The sequence below is a fragment of the Siniperca chuatsi genome, linkage group LG17 (assembly GCF_020085105.1).
Source record: "Siniperca chuatsi isolate FFG_IHB_CAS linkage group LG17, ASM2008510v1, whole genome shotgun sequence".
Classification (NCBI taxonomy): Eukaryota; Metazoa; Chordata; class Actinopteri; order Centrarchiformes; family Sinipercidae; genus Siniperca; species Siniperca chuatsi.
Genome location: NC_058058.1, coordinates 27,132,752 through 27,156,150, shown reverse-complemented (window position 1 = coordinate 27,156,150; position 23,399 = coordinate 27,132,752). Strand labels below are relative to the sequence as shown.

Sequence of the window (23,399 nt, the reverse complement as noted above, 5' to 3'; positions counted from 1 at the left end):
GAGGCTGAGGCACGGCTGGACACTGAGCTGATAGTTAAGCCAGTAGTCAGAGCAAACACTGGGGATGCATTTAGCTTTTCTGCTCTACAAGTCACAGGTTTTCCTTGATCTCTGTCATTCATCTCCTCTGCTCCTCGCAGTCTCTTCATCTTTTTCATCATCTCTGTGTTTTCTAGGCTCAGGACCCCCTGCAGACCAGACAGTGGTCATCGAGGAGTTCCGCTATCTGTCTCAGAAGCTCTTTGTGTCTGTGTCTGTCTTTGCTGGGTTGGGAATACTGCTGGGAATTGTCTGCCTCACCTTCAACATCTACAACAGCAATGTCAGGTACAAAAGCTCACCTTGACTCGACATTGAGATCAGGTTCATTTAAAGTTGCACAAATCAGTATTTTTATATGAACAATGGCTCAAATGACAATGTGTTATGTGTAGGGGCTGGCTTGGGTGACTAACAGATTATTATTACCCATCACTGCAGTTCCACTCGGGTCTAAGGAGCATTTTAACATCTTTCAGTTCATTGCTTTGGTTTTAGGGCCCACAAACTCTGCTCACCTGTGAGCTAAACAGCAGGCAGCTCTAAACCCCCCACTGTACACAGGCTGCCCAGTGAGCGCCAGATACAGTCTGCAGTAAGTTAACTGGTTATCTACTGCAGATTTGATTTGACACTACTTGAAGGCAGCCAGACAGCACAGAGAACCACACAAAGATTCTTTCTTAAAAGAGGAATTAGACAAGGGTGTCTCTGTTTACCTATTCTTTTTTGTTGCACTGGCTTTCTGTCACTTCATCAAAACCAGTAATCTGGAGGGGATCTTTACAGATACAGCCAGCTGGTAGTCTTATACATATGTTTTCCATAGCTGCAGGCTTGTGCCTTAATCATGAAAAATGCGAGTTACTTGCTTTAAAAAATGTCAGGTAGCTTCCTTTGCAGGCATCAATGTTAACGATAAAATCACAAATTTAGGCATCATATTATCCAAAAATCAACTTTCAACCCAATTATTGAAAAAGCTAAAACCAAATTCAGTTTGTGGCTTAAAAGAGATCTGTCATTGAAGAGTCGTGCACTGCTGTCCAAAGCCGAAGGAATGTCGCCGCTTCACTTCATTTAGATAAAAACGTAAACGTAGATAAAAATGGCGAAACTGTAGACCAGCTGTTATTTAACTTTCTGTGGGAAAATCGGACACATCACATTAGAATGTAGTGTCAAATTCATGCAAAAATGGTGGTTTGGATTTCTTAGATTTTTCCACATTGAGTTACACATTTAAGATTAATTGGATAAAACTATTTTTGATTCATTGGTATGGAACTTCATTTCTAAGTCAAAAGTATTAAAAGTTGAAAAAACAATTAATCTACATTTAAGGCCCTTAAAAAGTATTAAAGTCATAAACGCCACTTTCAGAGGGATTCAGTTTTGTAGCTTGTTTTCTGTGTGTATCAGGGATGTGATTTGTCCAGATTTTCTGAGCTGAAAATGTGACCCACTTGAATCATGCGGATGCATGCGTTAAAAAATATTTTCTGGTCGCACTAGCTTCTCTGTCCTCTCCTCTCCACACACCCCCCCACACACACACACACACACACACACAGCTGACAGCAGAGAGGCCGCGGTGGAGACAGGGAAGCGAAGGTAAGATAGGTATGAATCTTAAAATTTGGCAACTTCTTGTAAACTCTTTGCTGCTAGCACCCTGTTGTACTGTACACTGTTGTGAACTTTACTGGCGCTGCTCTAGAAACAATAGTTAGTTATATTTAAAATATAAATCAATTCTAATCCTGCTGTGAATTTATTCTATTTTTTAAATGACTAAAATGAAATGAAATGAATGAAAATTCTGAAAAATAAACAGTTCTTTAGTAGTGAAAAAGAACCGGTAAGAACACTGATAAAGAACTGGCTGATAAGAGTATACAATCCCCCCCCCCCCTTGGGAGGATGAGCTGATCCCAGGTCAGATCCCTTCACTGTAAGCCTTGTTTAACCAGTGTTGCTTTGTGATTATTATTTATGGCACACGGTGCGATCACTCACTAAAACGTGAGGGATTACTTCAGGACATCGCGCTTCTGTAATCAGTGAGCACATTTGTTTCACTTTTTTTTTCTTGCTAATGTCTGAGTGCAATGTGTTTTTTTAAAATAAATTTTGTAATGATAATAGTCTAAAATCATGGAAAAATGCATAGTTTTTAGTCAAATACCGTATGAAAAGCATTTTGCTGGCTGTTGATAATTAAGCTGTAGAGAGGGCGTGCTGGTCACCTTATTACTGTGATTTTACAAGGGGTTTTAACCTCTTTGCTCCATAAAGGGGGAATAAAGTTTTTAGATTGATCTGTTCTGCGACGAATCTCCTCAACAACTTAAAACTGGCTCTTTCACTGTTTCCTAGTTCCTTAAACTGATTTTGTGCATAAGAGATGACGATTAAGGTAATACATGTATTGCAGTGATGATAGAATGTGGAACATCACGCTCATTTTCTCTCTCTCTCTGCATGTTTACCCTTGTTGCCTTTTGCAGCCTTTATGTTCATCTGATGTATTCAGTTCAGACTTCTGCTGTGTTGAAATGTTACTGGATCCGACCTAGTGAGACTGCCGTCCTGACGTTTACATTCAGGGGTCTTATTCAGACATGAGACCAACATGCACTTCAGGAACTGTGTTTTTAGTGTAGCTGGTGATTTTAATCAAACAGACCTCAGAACTCTCTTACCTAAGTTCCACCAGCATGTCCACACCCCCACCAGGGGAACAAATACACTGGACCATGAGTACACGAACATTCCTGGCAGCTACAAAGCCTTCTCCCGTCCTCATCTTGGTCTATTAGACCATATTTCCCTGCTTCTCCTGTCTGCTTACTCCCAGCTGATAAAAAGGTAAAAACAGTCAAAGTGTGGACAGATGAGGCTACAGCAGCTCTACAGGACTGTTTTGAGTGCACAGACTGGCACATGTTCAGAGAGGCCTCCACCCAGGAGAACCACATCAACCTGAGGAATATACATCATCAGTGACATCACACATCAGCAAATGTGTTGATGATGTGGTGATCACAAAGACAATAAAATCATTCCGCAACCAGAAAGCCTGGATGAATGGAGAGATGAGGGCTCTTCTCAGAGCCCAAACAGCTGCTTTTCAGTCAGGAGACAAGGAAGCCTACAGCACCACCGGAGCAAGACTGAAAGCTGACATCAAGGAGGCAAAGCGGAGACATCAGGAGAGACTGAGAGAGACTTCAACACCGAAGATATGTGGCAGGCGATCAAAAACATCACAGGCTACAAAAGCAGGAGCGCCCCCATCATATGTGAGGCCACGTTACTAGATCAGCTAAACACATGCTCACTTTGATCACCTCAACAAAGAGTCAGCTGTCAAGTCTACTCCGCTTCCAGAGGACCGGCCACTGTCAGTATCTACAGCTGAGAGTGAACATGAGTAAAGCTGCTGGGCCTGAGAACATCCCTGGCAGTGTACTAAAAACATGTGCAAATCAGCTAGTTGATGTTATTACTGACATTTTTAACATATCACTGTCACAGGAGATTGTTCCCACCTGCTTCAAGACAGCCACCATCGTCCCTGTACCTAAAAGGTCTGCTTTATCTAGTCTAAATGACTACCTGTGGCTCTCACCCCCATTCTGATGAAGCGCTTTGAGAAACTGGTTCTTCAGCACATGAAGAACACCATCCCAGCCAGCCTGGACCCTCACCAGTTTGCATGCAGAACCAGCAGCTCCACAGAGGAGGCCATCTCCACTGCCCTCCACTCTAGTGCTCAACACCGGAGCCCCCCAGGGCTGTGTGCTCAGCCCCCTCCTCCCTCCTAAATTCATCCCCCAATAGTTTTATTTCTATGACTTATTATTTATTCACCGATCTACTGTATATAATTTCTGTATATAACGTTTGGGTTTCTGGGGAGGTTTGTGAGTAGCCAAAAGGGGAACTGCAACAAAATCTTTTTTTACACCCATGTTGTAAAATGATAAATAAACCTTGCCATCAGATAACGTAAAGAGGTGCATTCTTCAGATGGACACAAACACGAATGACTAACTGCTCTGTGTCTGCTGGATGTGTAAATAGGCCACCGTTCTGGTGAAGGTGAACCTTTATAACCTTTATTAGAAACTTTATACTCCCCGCAGGTGGCCAAAAAAACGATTTCATGCAACTTTCTCTTGACTTAATTTAACTTCACTTCTCTTCACTCCATTTCACTCAATTTCACTTCACTCAACTAAACTTAACAAGGGTTCCCACAAGTCCTTGAAATCCTTGAAAGTTTGTGAATTTGAGGGAAAAAAATCAAGGTCTTGAAAGTTTTTGATATAATAGAAAAAGATAGACATGGGTCATTGAAAGTGCTTGAATTTATATATTTTGTGCAAAAATAGAAATTGAAGTTTGATTTGTTTTTTACTTAAAGTGACATCACTGCGAGGTGTTCACACATTCAAGCCTCTCTCTTTTCAGTTGTTGTGAGCTTCTGTAAAGTCCTGCTAGTTCTCATTATAAAAATTCCCAGTGTTGTAACAATGTAACAACTGTCTCAAACTATGCCGTGTTGGGTCTGAATTTGAGGGAATCAGGCCTGGAAAGTCCTTGAAAGGTCCTTGAATTTGATGTTTAAGAAGGTGTGAGAACCATAACTTCCTACCAGGGGAACTTCAAGTGCCACAGCATCAAGAAAGTTAAGTTTAAAAAAAGCAGTGGAATAATAGAGGTTTAAATATAATATACATATATGCAACATATGTATGAATTAAAAAGCATTCAGTAACAGAGAGTACTATAATACAGAAAAGTGTATTTTTTTGTATTATACAAAAATATTAAACGATCAAAAGATTGAATCAAGTTGCACAAATCAGTTTTAAAGAGCAAGTGAAGTAATATTTTTAAAACTTTTAATTGAAGTTTTGAAATAGCAAAGTGCAATTTTAAAATGCAAGATGACAATTGAATGGTGTTAGGTTAGGTAAAAAGACATTCGGGGGTCCTGGGCCAAGCTGAGTCACAAGTTAGTGTAGCAAAACCAATCTAAACTGGTAAACCTTGGTTATCACTTAAAAATATCTTTTTTCTACACTGTGCCGGGGACAAAACCTCACCTTTTAATATGAATGTATTTTGGACACGATCTAATCTATGTAATATTTACAGAGCTCAGTCTGAATGTTGATAGTGACTGCTAAAAAGGCATGTATGAGGCAGACAGGTGAATCCAGACTTACTGCAGTTTGTATTCCTGACAGACAGCTAATCCTCTCGACTGAGTCTGACAGTCTGACTCTGACACCCGGAGGATGACAGTGAGGAGCTTTGTGTGTGCACTGGGAGATAGAGCCTTTGACAGACACAAATATCCTTCTGTGCATGATAGTGTTGTTGTGTGGGTGTATGTGTGTTGAATCAGGCCTGTGCATTTTATTTTTCACTGTGACCCTGAGCTTGAATTCTTTAAAGCATTTTTGTTTTTCTATTTTGGTAAGTTTGTGTGGTTTCATCTATTTCTGTGGAGGACCAAATGTCTTCACTAACATATAAAGGTAAATCCTCCAAAATGAGGATAGTCAGCAGAGGGGAAAGCTCTGAAAGCAGTTAATATCGTTGAAATGCCAGTTGAAGAGTAAGAGATTAAAGCAGTTGAAATGTCAGTTGATGCGTAGCCACTGAAAGTAGTTGAAGGGTAAGTGGTTAAAGCAGTTGAAAATTCAGTTGAAGTCTCGGAGACAGTTCCAAGTGCATCGGCTGTAAGCAGTTCAAGTGACAGTTGGGATGTTAGCACTGACAGCAGTCAAGATGAATTGACAATTGAAATGTCAGTTGATGCGTAACCACTGAAAGCAGTTGAAGGGTAAGTGATTAAAGCAGTTGAAAATTCAGTTTAAGTGGAAGTGTTGGAGACAGTTCCAAGTGTGTCCACTGTAAGCAGCTCAAGTGTATTTGGTATGTAAGCACTGACAGCAGTCAAGATGTCAGCTTAATTGTTGTAAGACCTGAAAGCATTGTAACTGTCAGAGAAGAATAAAAGCAGTTGAAGTGTAAGCGATGAAAACACATGAATTTTCAGTTAATAAGTTGGTTGCTTTGAGACCCAAAATTCAAAAAGCAGACATGATGTTCACTGTGATGGATTACTCTATCTCAAGCCAGTTTCAAGTATCTTCAAGTACATTTTTAAAGCACAGTCAAACCGATTGCCTGGGTGTAGGATATCAGTATAAAAACTTTAGTTTAAAAAAGGCATCACATCAAGGAATCAAGGTCATTTATTTGTCATTTTACAACACAGGGTTGCACAATGAAATGTAAGTTGTACCCACTTCAAGCTACACACATAGAACATATATACAAATATTATAATTTAGAATAAAATAAATAAAACAATATATAGTTATTTACATACATATATACCTACACACTTTTTCAAGCCGTTAATTGTCATCAAGTAAAGGCAAATGAAAGCACTGAAAGCACTTAGAGTCAGCTGAAAAGTAAGTCCTGGAAGCTGTTTAAATGTCAATTGAAGACTAACTCCGATCAGACAGAGACGCATCGCTACAGGCGTGGCCGCTTCAAGAACACTGAGTGCACCCCTGCTCTGTAGCTCTCTCACAGTCCAACAGCTAACTAGCTAGCCAGCCTATTTACAGCATAGTAAAAGGCATTACACACCAGAGAGATTCACCTGGCTGCTCAAGCAATGCATGTGTTCGCCGATTCGTATTTGAATAATGGGGTGACCTTAAATTATCAGAATCAGAATCAGAAATACTTTATTAATCCCGGAGTGGAAACTCTTTTGTTACAGAAGCTCACCATCACGTCAGTGCACACAGGAATAGAAGTACTGAGCAAAAAATATAATACACTATAATACAGGTCAGATAAATTAAGTACCAAGTGCATATAAAGTATAAAAGCTAAAATAAGTGTGAAGTACCAAAGTGGATTTACAGGTTGATGATAAGTATGTACAGTATAATATTACAATGTAATAATATAAGTAATAGTGCAATAATGAGTACTGTCAAGTTAAGTGTAGCTTATTTAGATGATTATGAGATGGTGGATATTGCACAGTAGTAATAGAAGTATGAATAAATATCAATAAATTAAACTGAAAACAGACTAAATTGTACAGGAGTATTAAACAGAGAATATTGCACAATTATGTCAAGTATTGCAGTGATGTTAATGATCAATGTCCAGTTTAGTGACTTAGGGTCATACAGACTGACACTTAGAGGGAGGAGTTTAAAGAGTTTGATGGCCACAGGCAGGAATGACTTCCTGTGGGGCTTTTTTGGGGGATGAGTCTTCCGCTGAAGGTACTCCTTTGTTTGACCAGCACATCATGGAGTGGGTGGGAGACACTGTCCAAGATGGCATGTAGTTTGGGCAGCATCCTCCTCTCTGACACCACCAACAGAGAGTCCAGCTCCACCCCCACAATGTCACTGGCCTTACGGATCAGTTTGTTGAGTCTGTTAGCGTCCGCTACCCTCAGCCTGCTGCCCCAGCATGCAACAGCATTATATATATGCAGCAGCACTTTGTCGCATTGAGCTGCAGATGGTTCTGCTCACACCATGAGACAAAGTTCCCCACCACAGCCCTGTACTCAGACTCATCACCACCACTGATACATCCCGCCACAGCAGAGTCATCAGAAAGCTTCAAAAACTTCTGAAGGCAGGACGTGCGACACATCTCTGTCTGATCGGCACTTAAGAGATGAAAGCAGTTAAAATGTCAGTTGATGTGTAACTGCTGAAAGCATTGGAATTGTCAGTTAAAGCATAACTGATGAAAGCTGTTTAAATTTCAGTTAAAGTGGAAGATAAATTGTGTACACCATAAGCTTTTGAAGTGTCAGTTGTTATATAAGTAGTTACTGCTTAAAATATCAGTTGAAATGTAAAACCTGAAAGTAAAAATTAGTTTCATCAGTTGATGCGTCGGTTAAAGTGTAAACAATGAAAGCACTTAAAATTTCAGTTGTAGTGTAAGATGACGATACAGCTGAATGACTCTCTTGTTGCTTTGAGGACCACAATTTTTTTTTTAAAGTACTATCTATATGCTCTATATTCTAATTCCTGTATGAATGAGTTTTACTTTTTTCCAGGCAGCCATTGTTATCCATTCCTTTCAGTATGGTATGAATCTATTGTTTTTGTGTATTTCTGATTATTTACATATTTATGGTTATCTCCATGAATGTATGTATTTCTGCTTTTGCTCCAGGTACATTCAGAACTCTCAGCCATACCTTAACAACATGACTGCAGTGGGCTGCATGATGGCTCTGGCTGCTGTCTTCCCTCTGGGCATCGATGGCCTTCATGTCCAGAGGAGGCAGTTCCCCGTCGTCTGCCAGGTACAATTTGAATGTTGCTCCAAACACAATGATTTAATTTCAAACTTAAAAGGGTTTCAAATAATGATTTGTCAGAAAGGATGAGATGCCCGTGACAGATGACCAATAGTGGTCTAACAACTCAAGGTCCACATACCTGCTTTTCCCGGAGTTGTTAAGCGTATCACACGGTAGCAGATCCATCTCAGTTGTCATGGAAATAGATCTGTTGACATTAGGGCTGCAGCTATGGATTATTTTAGTAATCGAGTATTCTACCGATTATTCCATCGATTAATCGAGTAATCAGATAAAAAATACATTTACTTTATTAAAGAGCAACAGTGATTATACAAAAGAGAAAATAAAACATGGCTCTTAAAATGAACAACTAATTGGTTTCCTTTTTAGAAAAATCTACATTTTTAGTGCATTTAAGTGCCATATTACTTTCTGGGTTTTAAAGAAAAACATTTCTGAAATGCAAAAACAAACAGCTTTGTGGTTAAGGTACACTTAAGTTTCAGAACTACAAGTTTCAACTCAACTACAGTTCAGACATAACGTAAGCCTTTACTGTCTTCTTTGTGGCATTTGTAGGAGGCAGAAACGAGTGGACAGGAACTGTGACTATCATAATAATAAATAACATGAATGAAGCTCAGGCTTTCACAAATTGACTGCAGCATTTTATTTTCTGTGGTTAATATCTTGAACAAAACCTAGCTAACTTAGGGACATCATAACTAGTCGCCACATTGATTTATGTTGTTAACTAGGCATTACATATAGCCATAATTAACGTAGCCTACATTCTTTACTAGCCTTCATATACCTTGTGTCAGGTCTGCTCTGTGGACTGGATGCAGAGACTGTAACATTATGCTTTTTGCTGAGATGCTGAAGCATAGACGTCATGCTATTCTGGTCGGCTAGTTCAGTTTTACAACAGACACACTGTACAGAGTTTTCATGGACACTTTCTGTCTCTTTCTCTGGCCGGTCTCTTCTCTGCTAGTTTCGCCTGTGGCTGCTCGGTCTGGGTTTCAGCCTCGCATATGGTAGCATGTTCACCAAGATCTGGTGGGTCCACACCGTCTTCACCAAGAAGGATGAGAAGAAGGATAAGAGGAAGGTAAATGTGACAGGGATTTGAATTTGTGGATTGAGGTTCAGGCAGTGAACAATTAAGTCCATCCCGAGCTTTTCTGCCAAGCCAGGGGGGGTTAGGCCTACCTTAATCATCAGTCCCTTCAAGGGCAAGCTCCACAGCCGGAGATGATGTATTCCCCAATCGAATGTTGTCTTTTTACACTTACTCCCTGCTAGAGCCCGACCAATATGGGATTTTTGAGACTGATACCGATTTTAGAGGGGAAACATTCACTGATTACCGATATGGCGGCTGATATAGTGAATTTTTGAGCTGGAATGAAAATAGACCTTTTCTTTGTGGATTGTGCATCGATTTTGCGTTGATATGCCTATGCAAAGGTACTCAGAAGGCTGCTTTCTTAAACAAATAACTTTATTAAAGAATATTTAAGTTACATATTCTTTAACATGTTCAATAATTTAACATATATATTGTCAACCAATTCTAGAAATGAACACTGAGAAAATAATAATAAAAATAAAACAAATAGCTAATGTTCAGTATCCGTCAAATGCTGACCATTTGAATAAAGAATAAATAAAATAAAATAAATAGCTAAATAAACATCAGCACAGTTCAGTATCAGTCAATTGCTGAAAAGCAGCAGAAAATGCCATGGAAATACTCAAGTAAAGTACAAGTACCTCTACATTGTACTAAAGTACCAAATGCACTTAGTTACATTCCACCACTGCTCTCTACTAAACCTCATATTCTCTACTCAAGATTCATGCTACAGCTTTGTTCCTGTTCTGAACCATTACTTCAGTGAATCGAACTCCAATCAATAAAGTTTTTTTCTTCTAATCAAAACATGTCCCAAATATTAACTCATGGTTCGCTGCTGCCGAGTCAAGAGATAAACAGCGCCTCTGCTATAACGTATCCGGTGAAACGGCTCCTGTGTGTAAAATATGGGGACGTTACTAATGTACTTTCCAGCATTGGAAACCCTGACAAGGTCATATTAGAGTTATACTGAGAGGGGAAATGATGGGTTCATTGTTTATTAACTTTCCAACAATGTATTCCACAAACTAGTTAGCAGCTTACCTGAACACACCGCTGTGACTCCACTACGTCTGCTCAGCTGTGCACACGGCACTCTGCTACATGTGCTGCGCGGGGCTGAGAGGATTGTAGAGATAGCAACATTTCCCAGCATGCACTGCCTAGTGCTGAAAGCAGTTTGTTAAGTTAGCTGCCTGATGTTCCAAAATGCAAATGTTACTTTTTCTTAGTGTTTTATAGAAGTGGCTGTTTTTTTACTGGTATGGTTGAATTCTTCAGAGCTTCTTCTTTTTTCTCATGTTACACTGCTGGCCACTGTACTGACAGTGCACTCTGCAGGATAAACTTTGTAGTGACACCAATATATTAACACAGGCCTTTCTTTCTGCCTAATATACTGAAAATAAACCAGTTTTATATCGACTCATATCAGCTAACATATATACGCTGATACGGATATGTCTACGACAGGATAACATCGACCAATAAATCGGTTGGGCTCTACTCCCTGCCCTGCTTCTGTAGTTGGCCCACTGCTTGATCTTGAGCATTGTATAGCATCTATTTGTCATGCTGCCTGGCCAGTGATCTTTTCCAATTCCAACAGTGTTAGAAGGCCTCCCATAGTTCTCCATCATCTACCCCCTTTCTGCCTGTCCTGTCTCTGTATGTAAAAGTACATGCAGTATCAGACAGGACGTCTTAGAGCGAAAGCCCCTGCTGTGGGGCAAAAGTAACAATCTTCCTGGCAGAGAGATACAGCCCATTTTGGAATATTTATTAATATCCTTAGTTGGAGAAAGCCTATCGGGTGGGATTATTTTATCGAAGGCTGTTTCAAAATTGATCGATCTCACTTTAACTCACTTAATGTTCATGCTGCAGCTGCTGTAGTCCTTCTCTTTGAGGGTGGAAGAGACGCTGCTTCAACATTTAAAATCAAAGACCAGAGACAGTCCCCTACGTTTGAACATGTTCACTGCCTCTGCCATTCTGTGTTGGGCTTTGCCGATAACAGCCTCTCAGCAGTCAACTGTGGAGTTTATGGCCAAGCATGGGATCAGTTGTCATGAAAGCTTTTCTAACGCAGTTGCTATCACAGGCTTAAACAAGCATATTTTCAGACAGAGTGTTGATATTGGGCAGCTCTAAAAAATAAGTGTTTTCTCCTTTCAATTTTCCTCTCAAATTTTCCAATGCTAGTGGAGAGTAGTGTAAGTGAAGACAATATTAAGGAAGTCAGTGGCTCAGTGATCTGCTGCTCTTCAGTGACACAAATCTAACAGACATCTCCACTGTAACCCTTCTGCTCACTGTGATAGAGATCACAGTGAACAAAAGAACCGTAAACAGGGAAATTGCATGGCAATAGTCTAATATTCAGTAACAAGGCAAGGCAAAATAGAAGTTACATGGATGTAACTCCAGTTCTACGCATAAGTGCGTAGCCCACCATTACTGTATATCACAAAGTAAATGAAAGAAACTGTAAACACAGTTACTGTGTGGAATATAATTAAAGCATGATACGGTCCGATAATGTACGATCCATCTAGGGTTGTGGTGGTGCCATCAGTGGAGTAAATCTGACACTGAACTATAAATCAAAAGCTATTTCATAGGTATCTACAGAAGGACTGCCATAACCCCGTGTGGCAAGTATAAACCCATCTTTAGGGCAGGGGAGATTAGCAGGGTTAAGGTTAGGGATAAGATATTAGGAGTTTGGGTAAAACTGAAATATAACTTGGACTGTACACACAAAGGTGAGGTTGATGATTGATCAGAACTGTGTTCAAACAGTATGTTCTGGTTTTACAAGAACCAAGGCTTCAAGGATGAGGTGGCTCAGTGGTTGGTTTGGCAATTGTATGTCAGATAAACGTACCCACCTCAGATAAAGCGCAATGCACATCCGCTTCCCTAAGCATTTCAATGGGAGCTATCTGAGACAGACTCAGCCACTGCATGGTAGACAGTCCCAAACCGGTAATTTAAAATCTTGGTTATGGTAAAAACAAACAAAAAAAAATGGCACCCATTAACTGTTGGATTGTGACTTGACACAAACTGGACTCCCGCATGAAAGTCAGATGCACTACACATCCACCCCCCCCACACCCCCACCCCCATCCTCCCATTCCTTACTTTCCACTTACTGTTACATAAAGGACATCCTGCTTCCTGCATTGCCACTAAACATTAGCATTGGATGTAAATAGTTAATTTCAAATTCATCCGATATGAACGCAATTTTCTAGAGATACTCAGTACTTAGTTCCATTATTCCCTCCACTATGAGGCCCCTGGCCATTGCAATGCTTCCTAATAAGAACTAGCATGTCTGGAGAGTGGATAAGATTCAGTAGAAATAAGTAGGACAGAAAGAGCCTATTTAAAGTTGATAAGAAGTGTAAATGATATTTCATAGTGCAGGATGCTCAACACTTGCCAAGTTACACACACTGACAAATGAGGGAGATAGAGAGTAAATCAGCCATAAGATAAGGATAACTACTGTAACTGTAGCTGTGATTGTGTGGATGAACAGCGTAGATAATTGTCTGGCAGTAGAGGAGGATCAGATCCCACTGCTGCTTTTGCATCTTTTGCCATATTAACTCCAGCTGAATAACTAGAAAGCTTTGATCTTGTGGAATAATGCAACAAAATCAATAAACACTTATATTTAGTGACTGAGTAAGGGACCTGTGCACTTTCTTCAGTATGGCCTCTTTGTCTCTTTTCTTGTCATGGCCCAGTGCTTTGAGGGCAGATTGAATTGGCCTCAGTTAGAGATTCTCGTCCAGATTAGTCTAGTCTATATATGGCTTCATAAATCCCTCCCTCACAAAATCAGAAAGAGAGGATTTGTGCCTTTTCCTGATCCCTCTCTGTACTGCTGTAGTGACCACCACCCCCCTGTTTCCCAGCAGCACCTCGAACCATGGAAGCTCTACACTACTGTTGGTGTTCTGCTCAGCATCGATATCCTATCTCTCATGATCTGGCAGATTGTGGATCCTTTACATATCACAGTGGAGGTACGATCATCCATTCATTTTGTTATTTATTTATAACTGGGCATACATTTTACTTTTATAATTTCTCTTAAAATCTAATGCATTTATGAGGTGAACCTTACATCTACTACTGTATTTGCTATGTCTAAATAATAATAACTGGGTTGACTGGGGATTGAAAAAGTAATAAAGCAAGTAGAAGGATGAAAGTTATGGAAGCTATCAATATTAAAATGAAATCAATGTGAAATTTCCATTTTGTGTATGACAAAATTATTTTTAATCAATTTTCATGTTTTAAAATGCTTAATTACTGCCAAAATTAAGATAGGAACTCCTGAAAAATAATTTTCATTGTAACATTTGAATTGGAATTATGTCCTAATTTTAGTACATTTCTTCAGGCCTCTTTTTGTATCTTAGGGTTAGGGTTAGGGGTTATGGGTTAGACCTGTCAAATTCATATTCCAAATCAATAGAGGGCAGCATATCACACATCAGGTCATAACGTCTGCTGACTGCCATTAGCTAGTTAGCTCAGTTAGCCGTGCAGCTAACTTTGTGGTCCTAATAGCTGACTGAACACCAGAACCGGAGCTGGGACAGAACCGGGATCAGCAGCCTCCAAGTGAACACGACCAGACCACAGCCAATTTAATTAATTCATTTCTTTATTTATATAGCGCCAATTCATAACAGAAGTTATCTCATTGCACTTTTCCTATAGAGCAGATCTAGACCGTAGTCTTTATAATATTATTTACAAAGACCCAACAACAACATCTAACGCGGTGGATTAAGGATTTATTTCGACCAAACCACAGTTGGTGATTGTTGGAACAGTTTAAAGACCAACCAAGACGGTTTTGGTGAGTTTCATTTAGTTTCTGTCGGAGTTTGAATAAAGTGTTTTACGATGTAATAGTTCGATCAGAAGGTGTATGGCTGTATTTTTCTGTTTGATAATGAAAATAGGTGTAAGAATATTTCCTTTTTTGTATTTATTAGACTAAAAAAGCTAAGAGAGCTTGTGTAACATAGCGAACTCTCCTCTCACACACTTCTCCCAGCTGGAACTACCTGAGCTATACTATCAGAATATCGCCTCTCAAGGCACAAGTGGTATTACAACACAGGATGGGCCGCTGCTAGCAGGTTTGCATGCTAATTTCAGTTGATATCTCTGCAACACAATACATAGATGTCTTTGACATGACGTCATAACTGTTATACTCCATATTCTGTTGATAAAGTGAGTTAATTTTTTTAATGTTTTAAACTAAAATTCAGGCCAAATCTTACATGTTGCCCCTTTAAAAGTTCACAGAAAATGATGCTGATTCTTTCAATAGAGATTTAATTTAAATTTTTAGAGCTAAAACTAAAAATAATTTTCACTATCAATTAATCTGTCAATTATTTTTGTGATTGATCTATTAATCATTTAGTCTATTAAAATGTCACACAATAGTACCCATCAAAATGAACATGAAAAAAACATCTTCAAATTTGAGAGGCTGTACCCGGCAAATATTTTGCATTTTTGCATAATGAATGTCTTAAACAATTAATCAGTTATTAAATGCGTTGACAGTTAATTTTTTGTCAGTTGACTAATTGATGAATCAATTAATTGTTTTGACACATTTTCATTTTGGCGGTAATTACGTATTTCCAGACGTGAAAATGAAAACTGGATTTCCAAATTTTTCATTCTAATTCTGTCATACATCATGTGCACTGAAATGGAAAATGAAATTTCAGTTTGATTAAATGATTTCATTTCAACATTGGCAGCCACAGACTTCCATAAAATTAGACACATGCAAGTAAATGTATTCTGCCTACATTTTAATTGATTTTATGTTATATGTTTGCTGTTGAAGTTGTAGTGTGTTGTTGTTCTTCACCTGTGTCTTCATGTTGTATGTATGCGAGCAGAAATTTACCAGAGAAGCCCCCAAAGGAGACCTGGATGTTTTGATCCAGCCTTTACTGGAGCACTGCAGTTCAGAAAAGTTGAACACCTGGCTAGGTGAGTGGAATACCAACCAACTCCTGCATCACTTTTTGTCAATTCTCTATTTCCCTGCATCTCTGTTTCTATATAACACAATAGCAGTGGCCTGCATGCTTTAGCCTTATCATTAATTCCAAAACTGCAACAAAATAGACATTGTCAACTGTTGTTCAATCAATTGTCAATTGTTTCCGACATCAAGAATGAACTTTGAAGCTTAACATTACTTAATTAGCTTCAGTTCAGGTGAATGAGAGATCACAAATTCATCACAATTTATTTAACAGTCCTGTCTTTCTGCCCATCCTATCACACCAAACTGCCCATTGGTTTATCCCCTGGTAATGCAGATTCATTACCAAATGATGAAAACAACGATAGTGAAAAATAAGGGTGACAAATTTTTCTTTGTGCTAGAGCTCAAGTCTCTAAGTTAAGAAAGTTAGGAAATCAGTGTAACAAAGATAAGATTTGGAAAATGTAAAATCACTGGTATGGCCTTTTAACCCTCATCCTACCAACATATTTAACATACAAGGACCACCAACTGTGGCCCCTGGGGACCCCAAGAATAAACTACTGTAAGAAACAACCATTGTAGCAAAATGTTAACTTGTTTCTTCTCAAAACGTTTGTAGTTATAGCCTCAAAAATGGTTTTGTGCTTTTTCCCACACTCACACCATGATCATGCTCTGACTGCATGTATATATGCATACCACACTATTTTACAGTCTTAGCTTGTATAATAGAACATAAACCTTTACACTACCTTTGCACCTTTGCACTACTACTTATATTATTACATTATTATTACATTCATATTATTATACCGTACACACTTATCACCAACCGGTAATCCACTTTGTACTTTACACTTATTTTAATTTTATACTTATACCCACTCTGTACTTAATTGACCTTACCTGTATTATAGTGTATTATATTTTTTGCTTAGTACTTCTATCCCTGTGTGCACTGACGTGATAGTGAGCTGCTGTAACGAAAGAGTTTCCCCTGGGGATCAATAAAGTATTTCTGAATCTGATTCTGATAATTTCATAAAACATTTTATTATGAAATTATGTATTGTATTTCTGACTTTGAAAATCATCTTCTAAATTGGAATGATAGAATAAAAAGTACCTGTGAGATATAGTATATATAAGTATATAAGTATAAGTATACCTCTGGGGTCTGCAGGTACCCCAGTCGGTAGGATGAGGGTTAAAAAGTAAAACTTTGTAACACGTACTGTGGGAACTTACTCTACAGCCTCTTTAAGTATTGTGTGAAATGAGCAGCAGTACAAACAGTTCCATCACTCCTCACAGCTGCCATCTTGTCTGTATCTTTAGGTGTGGTGTATGGTTATAAAGGCTTACTGCTGCTGCTCGGCATCTTCCTGGCCTATGAGACCAAATCCATCTCCACAGAGAAGATCAATGACCACCGAGCTGTGGGAATGGCCATCTATAATGTTGCTGTGAGTTCAGTTAGTGTGTGTGTGTGTGTGTGTGTATTTGCCAAAGCCTATGATTTAAGCCAAGTCCACAACAATGACAAGAACATTCAGGTGCTTAATTTTATCTGTAATCATGCCAATAACCAACAATTTTGTGGATGAATGGTTGAGGTTCCTCCAAACACTGTTTTGGGAGACATGTAGAGACCAAAAGGGAGTCAATCCTCATTGACCCTCATGTTAAAATATCCAACAACAGCAGAAATAAACATGTTTACAGCCTGGTACAAAAAACAGTTTTGGTCGGTTAATTTCCCCCTTCATGTGAGGGAATGAATTTTTTTTTTAACTCACCCATTCATATTATATTAAGGCTTGAAGTTCTGCATAATTAAGGGTGTGGCCACTTTGAGTGACAGGTGTGGCGTGCCTAGTCACTGCTAACGGCCTGCTGTCTGTTGGCGCCAGTCACCTCAGCTCACTGAGCTTTACCTCTCAGCCATGTTTGTGCCACTTGGAGACTTTTTCATAAAAATATCTGAAGAATTATATGGCATGCTATACGGTTAATTGTACCAACAGACTGTCTGAGTTTGTCTGTGCTCCAGGTGAGTGAAATTCTAGTATTTTTACCTTTCCTTGTATTTTTTATTTTATGTTAGCAATAATTAGCAGATATTGGTGTCTGCGCTCACCATACATGGCTTGTTAGCTAATTAGCCAGCTAATGAAGCTGTGCTAACGATGCAATCATAATGGGAGCGTATGTTAGCTACAGTTATTAAACCGGCATGCACCGAAGTCAAAACGTAATAGAGAAGTGGTAGAATTTAGGTGATAATACTTTTGAATAAATGCCGTCTGTGTGAGGTTAGAAAATAAAGGTCCACCTCATTAGTTAACTAACGTTATGCGTTAAACTTACCATAGGGGCAATGTAACGTTAACGTAACGTTAGATTTCGCTAGGTACTGTAATTGGGCAGGGAGGGGAGCAGCTGCGGACACTGATTAGAATAAGTGGCTGCACCTGTGCCTGATGAGGACTGGAGGGACACACTACGAAGTGTTGAAAAAGAGAGAGTCGAGGTGTGAGGGCCCCCTGCTTAGACTACTTGTGTGTGTCTTTGTCAGTAACTGTGTCTACACATGTTGTCTTTTGAGGTGCCAGAGAGCTGATTGCGGTATCCAACCAGATCTGGAGCACCTGGGCGCAGTGCTCTACAGGATATGTAATATGTATGCGTGACTCGCTCTCTTCCCTATCAGTGCCTGCGCCCTATTGCTTTGCTTAGCATTTTGTTTTACTTTTACTCCAGAACACTTTATCCTACACTACCCACACACATCCACATGAACACTACTGATTTCACTGACTATACACCTCATTTCCAAAGTTAGAGTTCAGTTTATTTTCTTTATTACAATAAATAACTTGTATTTATTGGCATTCTGTGTCTTTTCCCGTTTTTTGTCATGGCCTATGGGCCGGGTTATGACAGATGCTTGAGGAAAGTTACAACGCCTAGACCAATGTGAAGGCACCACTTGCTTCACAAGACATTAAGATTTTGCCAAATTATGACACTGGGTTATTATCCCTAGGTTCTATCATTATAATTACTGTTACACATCTTTTCATTTATTTCAAGTGTACTGACATACAAAACAACTTGTAAATTTGCAACCTTTAATATTGATGTTTTCATGAAAGCAAGATATGAATATAATTTTTAAACTCTTGCTTGTGTAGTGGTACATTTTTGTTATATAAAATGGGTCAGACTAAATATACTTTAGACTAAAAGCACATTCTTAAAAGCTGTCATTCATCAGTTTCCTATTTTAATGAACTGCAGATTTTCAGATTTCTTGCAGCAATAATAATTATGACTATGCAATCACATGTAGGTAAGTTAACGTTAGCTTATTAATGTTAACTTATTAAAAGTAAGCTTATGATCAAGTGACATCCAAATAAATGACTCGCAACTAAAGTTATTTGAAAATCTAAATTCAGGTTAGATGATTTGCTTCAAATTGTTCGTTGGACATGTATTAAGTAAACATTACACTAATTCACAGTAACACTGGCCTAATTACTGCAAGTCTCGACAAAATTTAGTCTTGCAAATTACCATAATTATATATATTTAAAAACGTTGAGGCATTTTCAATATTGTGTAGTATAATCTCAATAACTGATACTGCATTATTTAAAGTTTTGTTGTATAGTTTCAGGTTAACTTACCTCAAGAGCTGGGACGATGACTACGGACCATCCATAGACCACCAACTGCATACCACAGGGTTAGCCAGCTAGCAACGTAGAGTAGTATATAGCTAGGCTATATGCTACACTACGTCCGTGTTTTATACAGTCTATGTTAGAAACCCCACAAAAATGGGTGTTTGGATCACAAATGGGAGTAATGGGATAAAAATGCATACAGATGGAGAGGAGGAGAGAGGAAAGAGGTGCATCATGGGAAGTCTCCCCTGGCCGTCTAGGCCTATAGCAGCATAACTAAGGGATGGTTCAGGGCTCACCCAAGCCAGCCCTGACTATAAGCTTTATCAAACAGGAAAGTCTTAAGCCTACTCTTAAATGTGGAGATGGTGTCTGCCTCCCGAACCCAAACTGGGATCTGATTCCACAGGACAGGAGCTTGATAACTGAAGGCTCTGGCTCCCATTCTACTTTTGGTGACTCTAGGAACCACAAGTAACCCTGCATTCTGGGAGCACAGTGTTCTGGTTGGATAATAAGGTATTATGAGCTCTTTAAGATACGATGGTGCCTCATCATTAAGAGCTTTATAGGTGAGGAGAAGGATTTTAAATTCTATTCTAGATTTTACAGGGAGCTAATATTGGAGAAATATGATCTCTTTTCCTAGTTCTTGTCAGTACACGTGCCGCTGCATTCTGGATCAACTGGAGATTCTTAAGGGACTTATTCAGGCAGCCTGATACAGCAATAAGGAATTGCAGTAGTCCAACCTAGAAGTAACAAATGCATGCACTAGTTTTTCTGCATCATTTTGAGACAGGATGTAGCTGATTTTTGCGATGTTGCGTAGGTGAAAAAAGGCAGTCCTTGAAGGATAAATCCTGATCAAAGATAACTCTGAGGTTCCTTACGGTGGTGCTGCAACTACATCTTTAGATAAAGTGTCACTGAGGTGTTTGGGGCCAAGTACAATAACTTCAGTTTTGTCAGAGTTGTGGCATGTTGATATATATTGTGCAGCAAGATATTTCCTGTCTCCTTCTCCTGGGAGTATTTCTAATTTTGAGAGGTCATTTAGCGCTTTGAAATCTGAGATTACATAGTTGAACTTAAAGCAAAGCATCTCTGATGTAGAGATATTCTGCCAATTCATTATCTCTTTTTAGGGCCAGATAACATTCTAATCTACTTTGGCTTTTAGTTTCTTCTTTCCAATGTTCCAAATAGGTTACATTGTGTTATAATTTGGTTTACTCTAATTGGAAAGCAGTGTTGTTTGAGACTGGTCAGATTGTGTCTGAGAGGGGGCAGTTAGTCTCAACACTGACTGACATAGGGGACTCTTTTCTGGGCTCAGCTCTTGGATTTGGAGGGCTTTGGAATGGAGGGTGTCTAGGGGGCTGGATTTAAGGTGATTAAAAAATTTGAGCGCTCTCTTCTGAATGTTAATTATCTGCCTAATTCTGCTCCACATGGATATGTTGGTGTTTTTCTGTGTACGTGTAAAATCTGCAGAATTCTTGTTGGATGTTTGGGTATAGCTATGATGACTGAGTGGACCCCATACTTCACTACCATATAGCGCAATGGGCTGGATGACACTATCAAATATTTTAAAAATTTAATTGGAATTTGGAAATTATAAAATTTTCTCTTAATTGCATTTAGAGCTCTTTGAGCTTTTTCTTTTAGTGCATTCACTGCCATGTTGAAACTCCCTGATGCTGTTATGGTTACACCAAGGTAGGTATAACTCATACTATGTTCAAAGATATGATTATTAGTGGTAAACTGGCATTTGTTCTCCTGCCATCTGGGGCATTTTTGAAAAATCATGACATTAGTTTTCTTGATATTTCCTGCCAGGGCCCAGTTCTGACAGTACTTTTCTACCATGTCCAGCTGTTGCTATAGTCCTTGTTCAGTAGGAGACAGTAGAACAAGGTCATCAGTGTAAAACAGAGACTTCATCTCTCTATGTAGGAGGGAGAGACCAGGAGCAGCATTGATCCAACTGTACAGCAAGTTCATTTACAGTATATACACATTAAATAAAGTCAGGCCTCAGTTGCAGCCCTAACGAACACCTCTTCTCTGGGAGAAGGATTCAGTTTGTTTGTCTCCAATTTTTACAGCACATCTATTTTCCAAATACATTGATTTAACCAAATCATACATTTTGCCCCCTATACTACAATGTAAAAGTCTGTAATAAAGCCCTTCATGCAAAATAGAGCCGAAAGCTTTCTTGAAGTCAATTAAACCAGCGAATTTCTTACCATTATTTTTTTGGTGTAGATGTTTGTTAATTAATGTGTGAAGGGTGTATACATAGTGGATTTGTGCCCACTCTTATGAATGGGGGAAATGAGCCCTTTGCACCAGAAGTCGGGAAAACATCCTGACTGTAGTACGATATTGAACAACTTCCACACTGCACCCTGCATCTCTGTGGTGCTGCATTTGAGCATTTTGTTTATAATGTTGTCCGAACCACAAGCTTTTCTTGGCTGGAGAGACTTTATCTGTGTGGTCAAGTCTAGTAATTCTAGTAGTTCTAGTAATTGGGAAATCAAGGGGGTTTGCTGGTTTGTGTCTTCAAATGTTTGGAGTTTTTCTTTTATAATACATTGATCTGAATTAATTTGATTTATTGGTATGTGTTTGTACAGATTTTCAAAATGTGCTCTCCAGATGTCACCATTTTGGATGGGTAGTTCTTATTGTTGGTTTGTGTTTAAGTTGTTCCACATATCCCAGAACTGATTTTGATTAATGGTGTTTTCAATATCCTCAAGTTTCTTGTGGGTATAATTTTCTATGTTTGTATTTGTTTAAAATGTCATTGTACCTAATGTATAAGGCTGGGTTGTTTTGTTGGAGATGTTTTTAATTTACTATTTTTCTAAGTCTTTTCTGATGGTCTTGCATTCTTGATCAAACCATTTGTCAGCGTTTTGTTTTTTAATAGGCGTCCGTTTTTGTTTTATAAGGTTAGTTTTAATAGCTGCCTTACGAAATATCATATTGATATCATCAATAGCCTTTTTTACACCATCTGTGGTAGGGACATGTTGATTTTGGTTATATACTGATATGTCATTCATCAGATCAGGTAAGTTCAAGGCCATGATGAATTTGTCTCCACTGTCTTGGGCCCATCTGTAAGTAGGGTTTAATTTATACAGCTTACTGGGTTCCCTTTTTGTGTCACTCCCTGACCTGAGAGTTTAAAGAACACATTTATTTGGTTGTGGTCTGAAAGGGCCGGATTGCTGTCTGACAGTGAATGCACTGATAGTGGAGGGGTCCATGTCAGTGATTCTACTACACTAGACCCAAGAACTGAGGAGTATGTGAATCTCCCAAAAGAGTCCCCTCTGAACCTTCCGTTAACAAAGCGCTTTGAGTAGTCAGAAAGACTAAAAAGGCGCAATATAAGTACAGTCCATTTACCATTCCATTTAACTATGTACAGGCCTAAGGCCGGACAGATTTGCACTACCTCCCTGCCACTTTGGTTTATTTCAGAGTCAAGGTTGTTCCGATGGGTGATGGTTGGTGTGGTAAACAGGGGAGACTGACCAAACACATGGTTGTTGCCCTGTGGGTCCATGACATCAGAATCAGTTCCTGTTCGTCCATTCAGATCTCCAGTTAGAATGATGTTTCCCTGGGCCTGGAAACAGAGTAGAGAGTTTCAAAAATGCCTTCTTCGAAATAAGGAGAATCAACTGGGGGTATGTAAATAGCACCGAGATATACTGTAGGTCTCAGTTATGCCCAGGCTTTGATCTAATCTACCAAATGTGTGATTTGCCCTGTTTAACTGGTGAGATCTGATGGCAAAGGTCTCCCTTGTACGACACCAAGATCCCTCCAATGTTCTGCCCTTGCGTATGTTTTTTAATTTTATAGAGGCCACCATGACTTCATTATATCCTGAAGGACAGTGAGTGAGCAGATCATTTTGACATCATTATTCTGTTACCACAATTACATCAACATCTTTGATAGATTTCATAAATTCAGGGTTTCCACTCTTCAGCTCAAAGATTGAGGAGTGGAGACCCTGAATATTCC

General features: G+C 39.1%; 1 protein-coding gene across 7 annotated transcripts in view; it reads left to right on the top strand.

Moving 5' to 3' along the window:
* gabbr1b (gamma-aminobutyric acid (GABA) B receptor, 1b) overlaps positions 1 to 23,399 on the top strand; it is a 242,481-nt gene that overhangs the window by 201,238 nt on the left and 17,844 nt on the right. For 6 of the 7 annotated variants that reach the window (XM_044171396.1, XM_044171401.1, XM_044171400.1 and 3 more), the window contains 6 exons: positions 177 to 327; positions 8,299 to 8,431; positions 9,429 to 9,545; positions 13,511 to 13,621; positions 15,542 to 15,635; positions 16,978 to 17,105. In XM_044171396.1, the coding sequence (XP_044027331.1) occupies positions 177 to 327; positions 8,299 to 8,431; positions 9,429 to 9,545; positions 13,511 to 13,621; positions 15,542 to 15,635; positions 16,978 to 17,105 (734 nt within the window). The remainder of the gene's footprint in view (positions 1 to 176; positions 328 to 8,298; positions 8,432 to 9,428; positions 9,546 to 13,510; positions 13,622 to 15,541; positions 15,636 to 16,977; positions 17,106 to 23,399) is intronic. The other variant, XM_044171397.1, reaches the window with a different exon arrangement.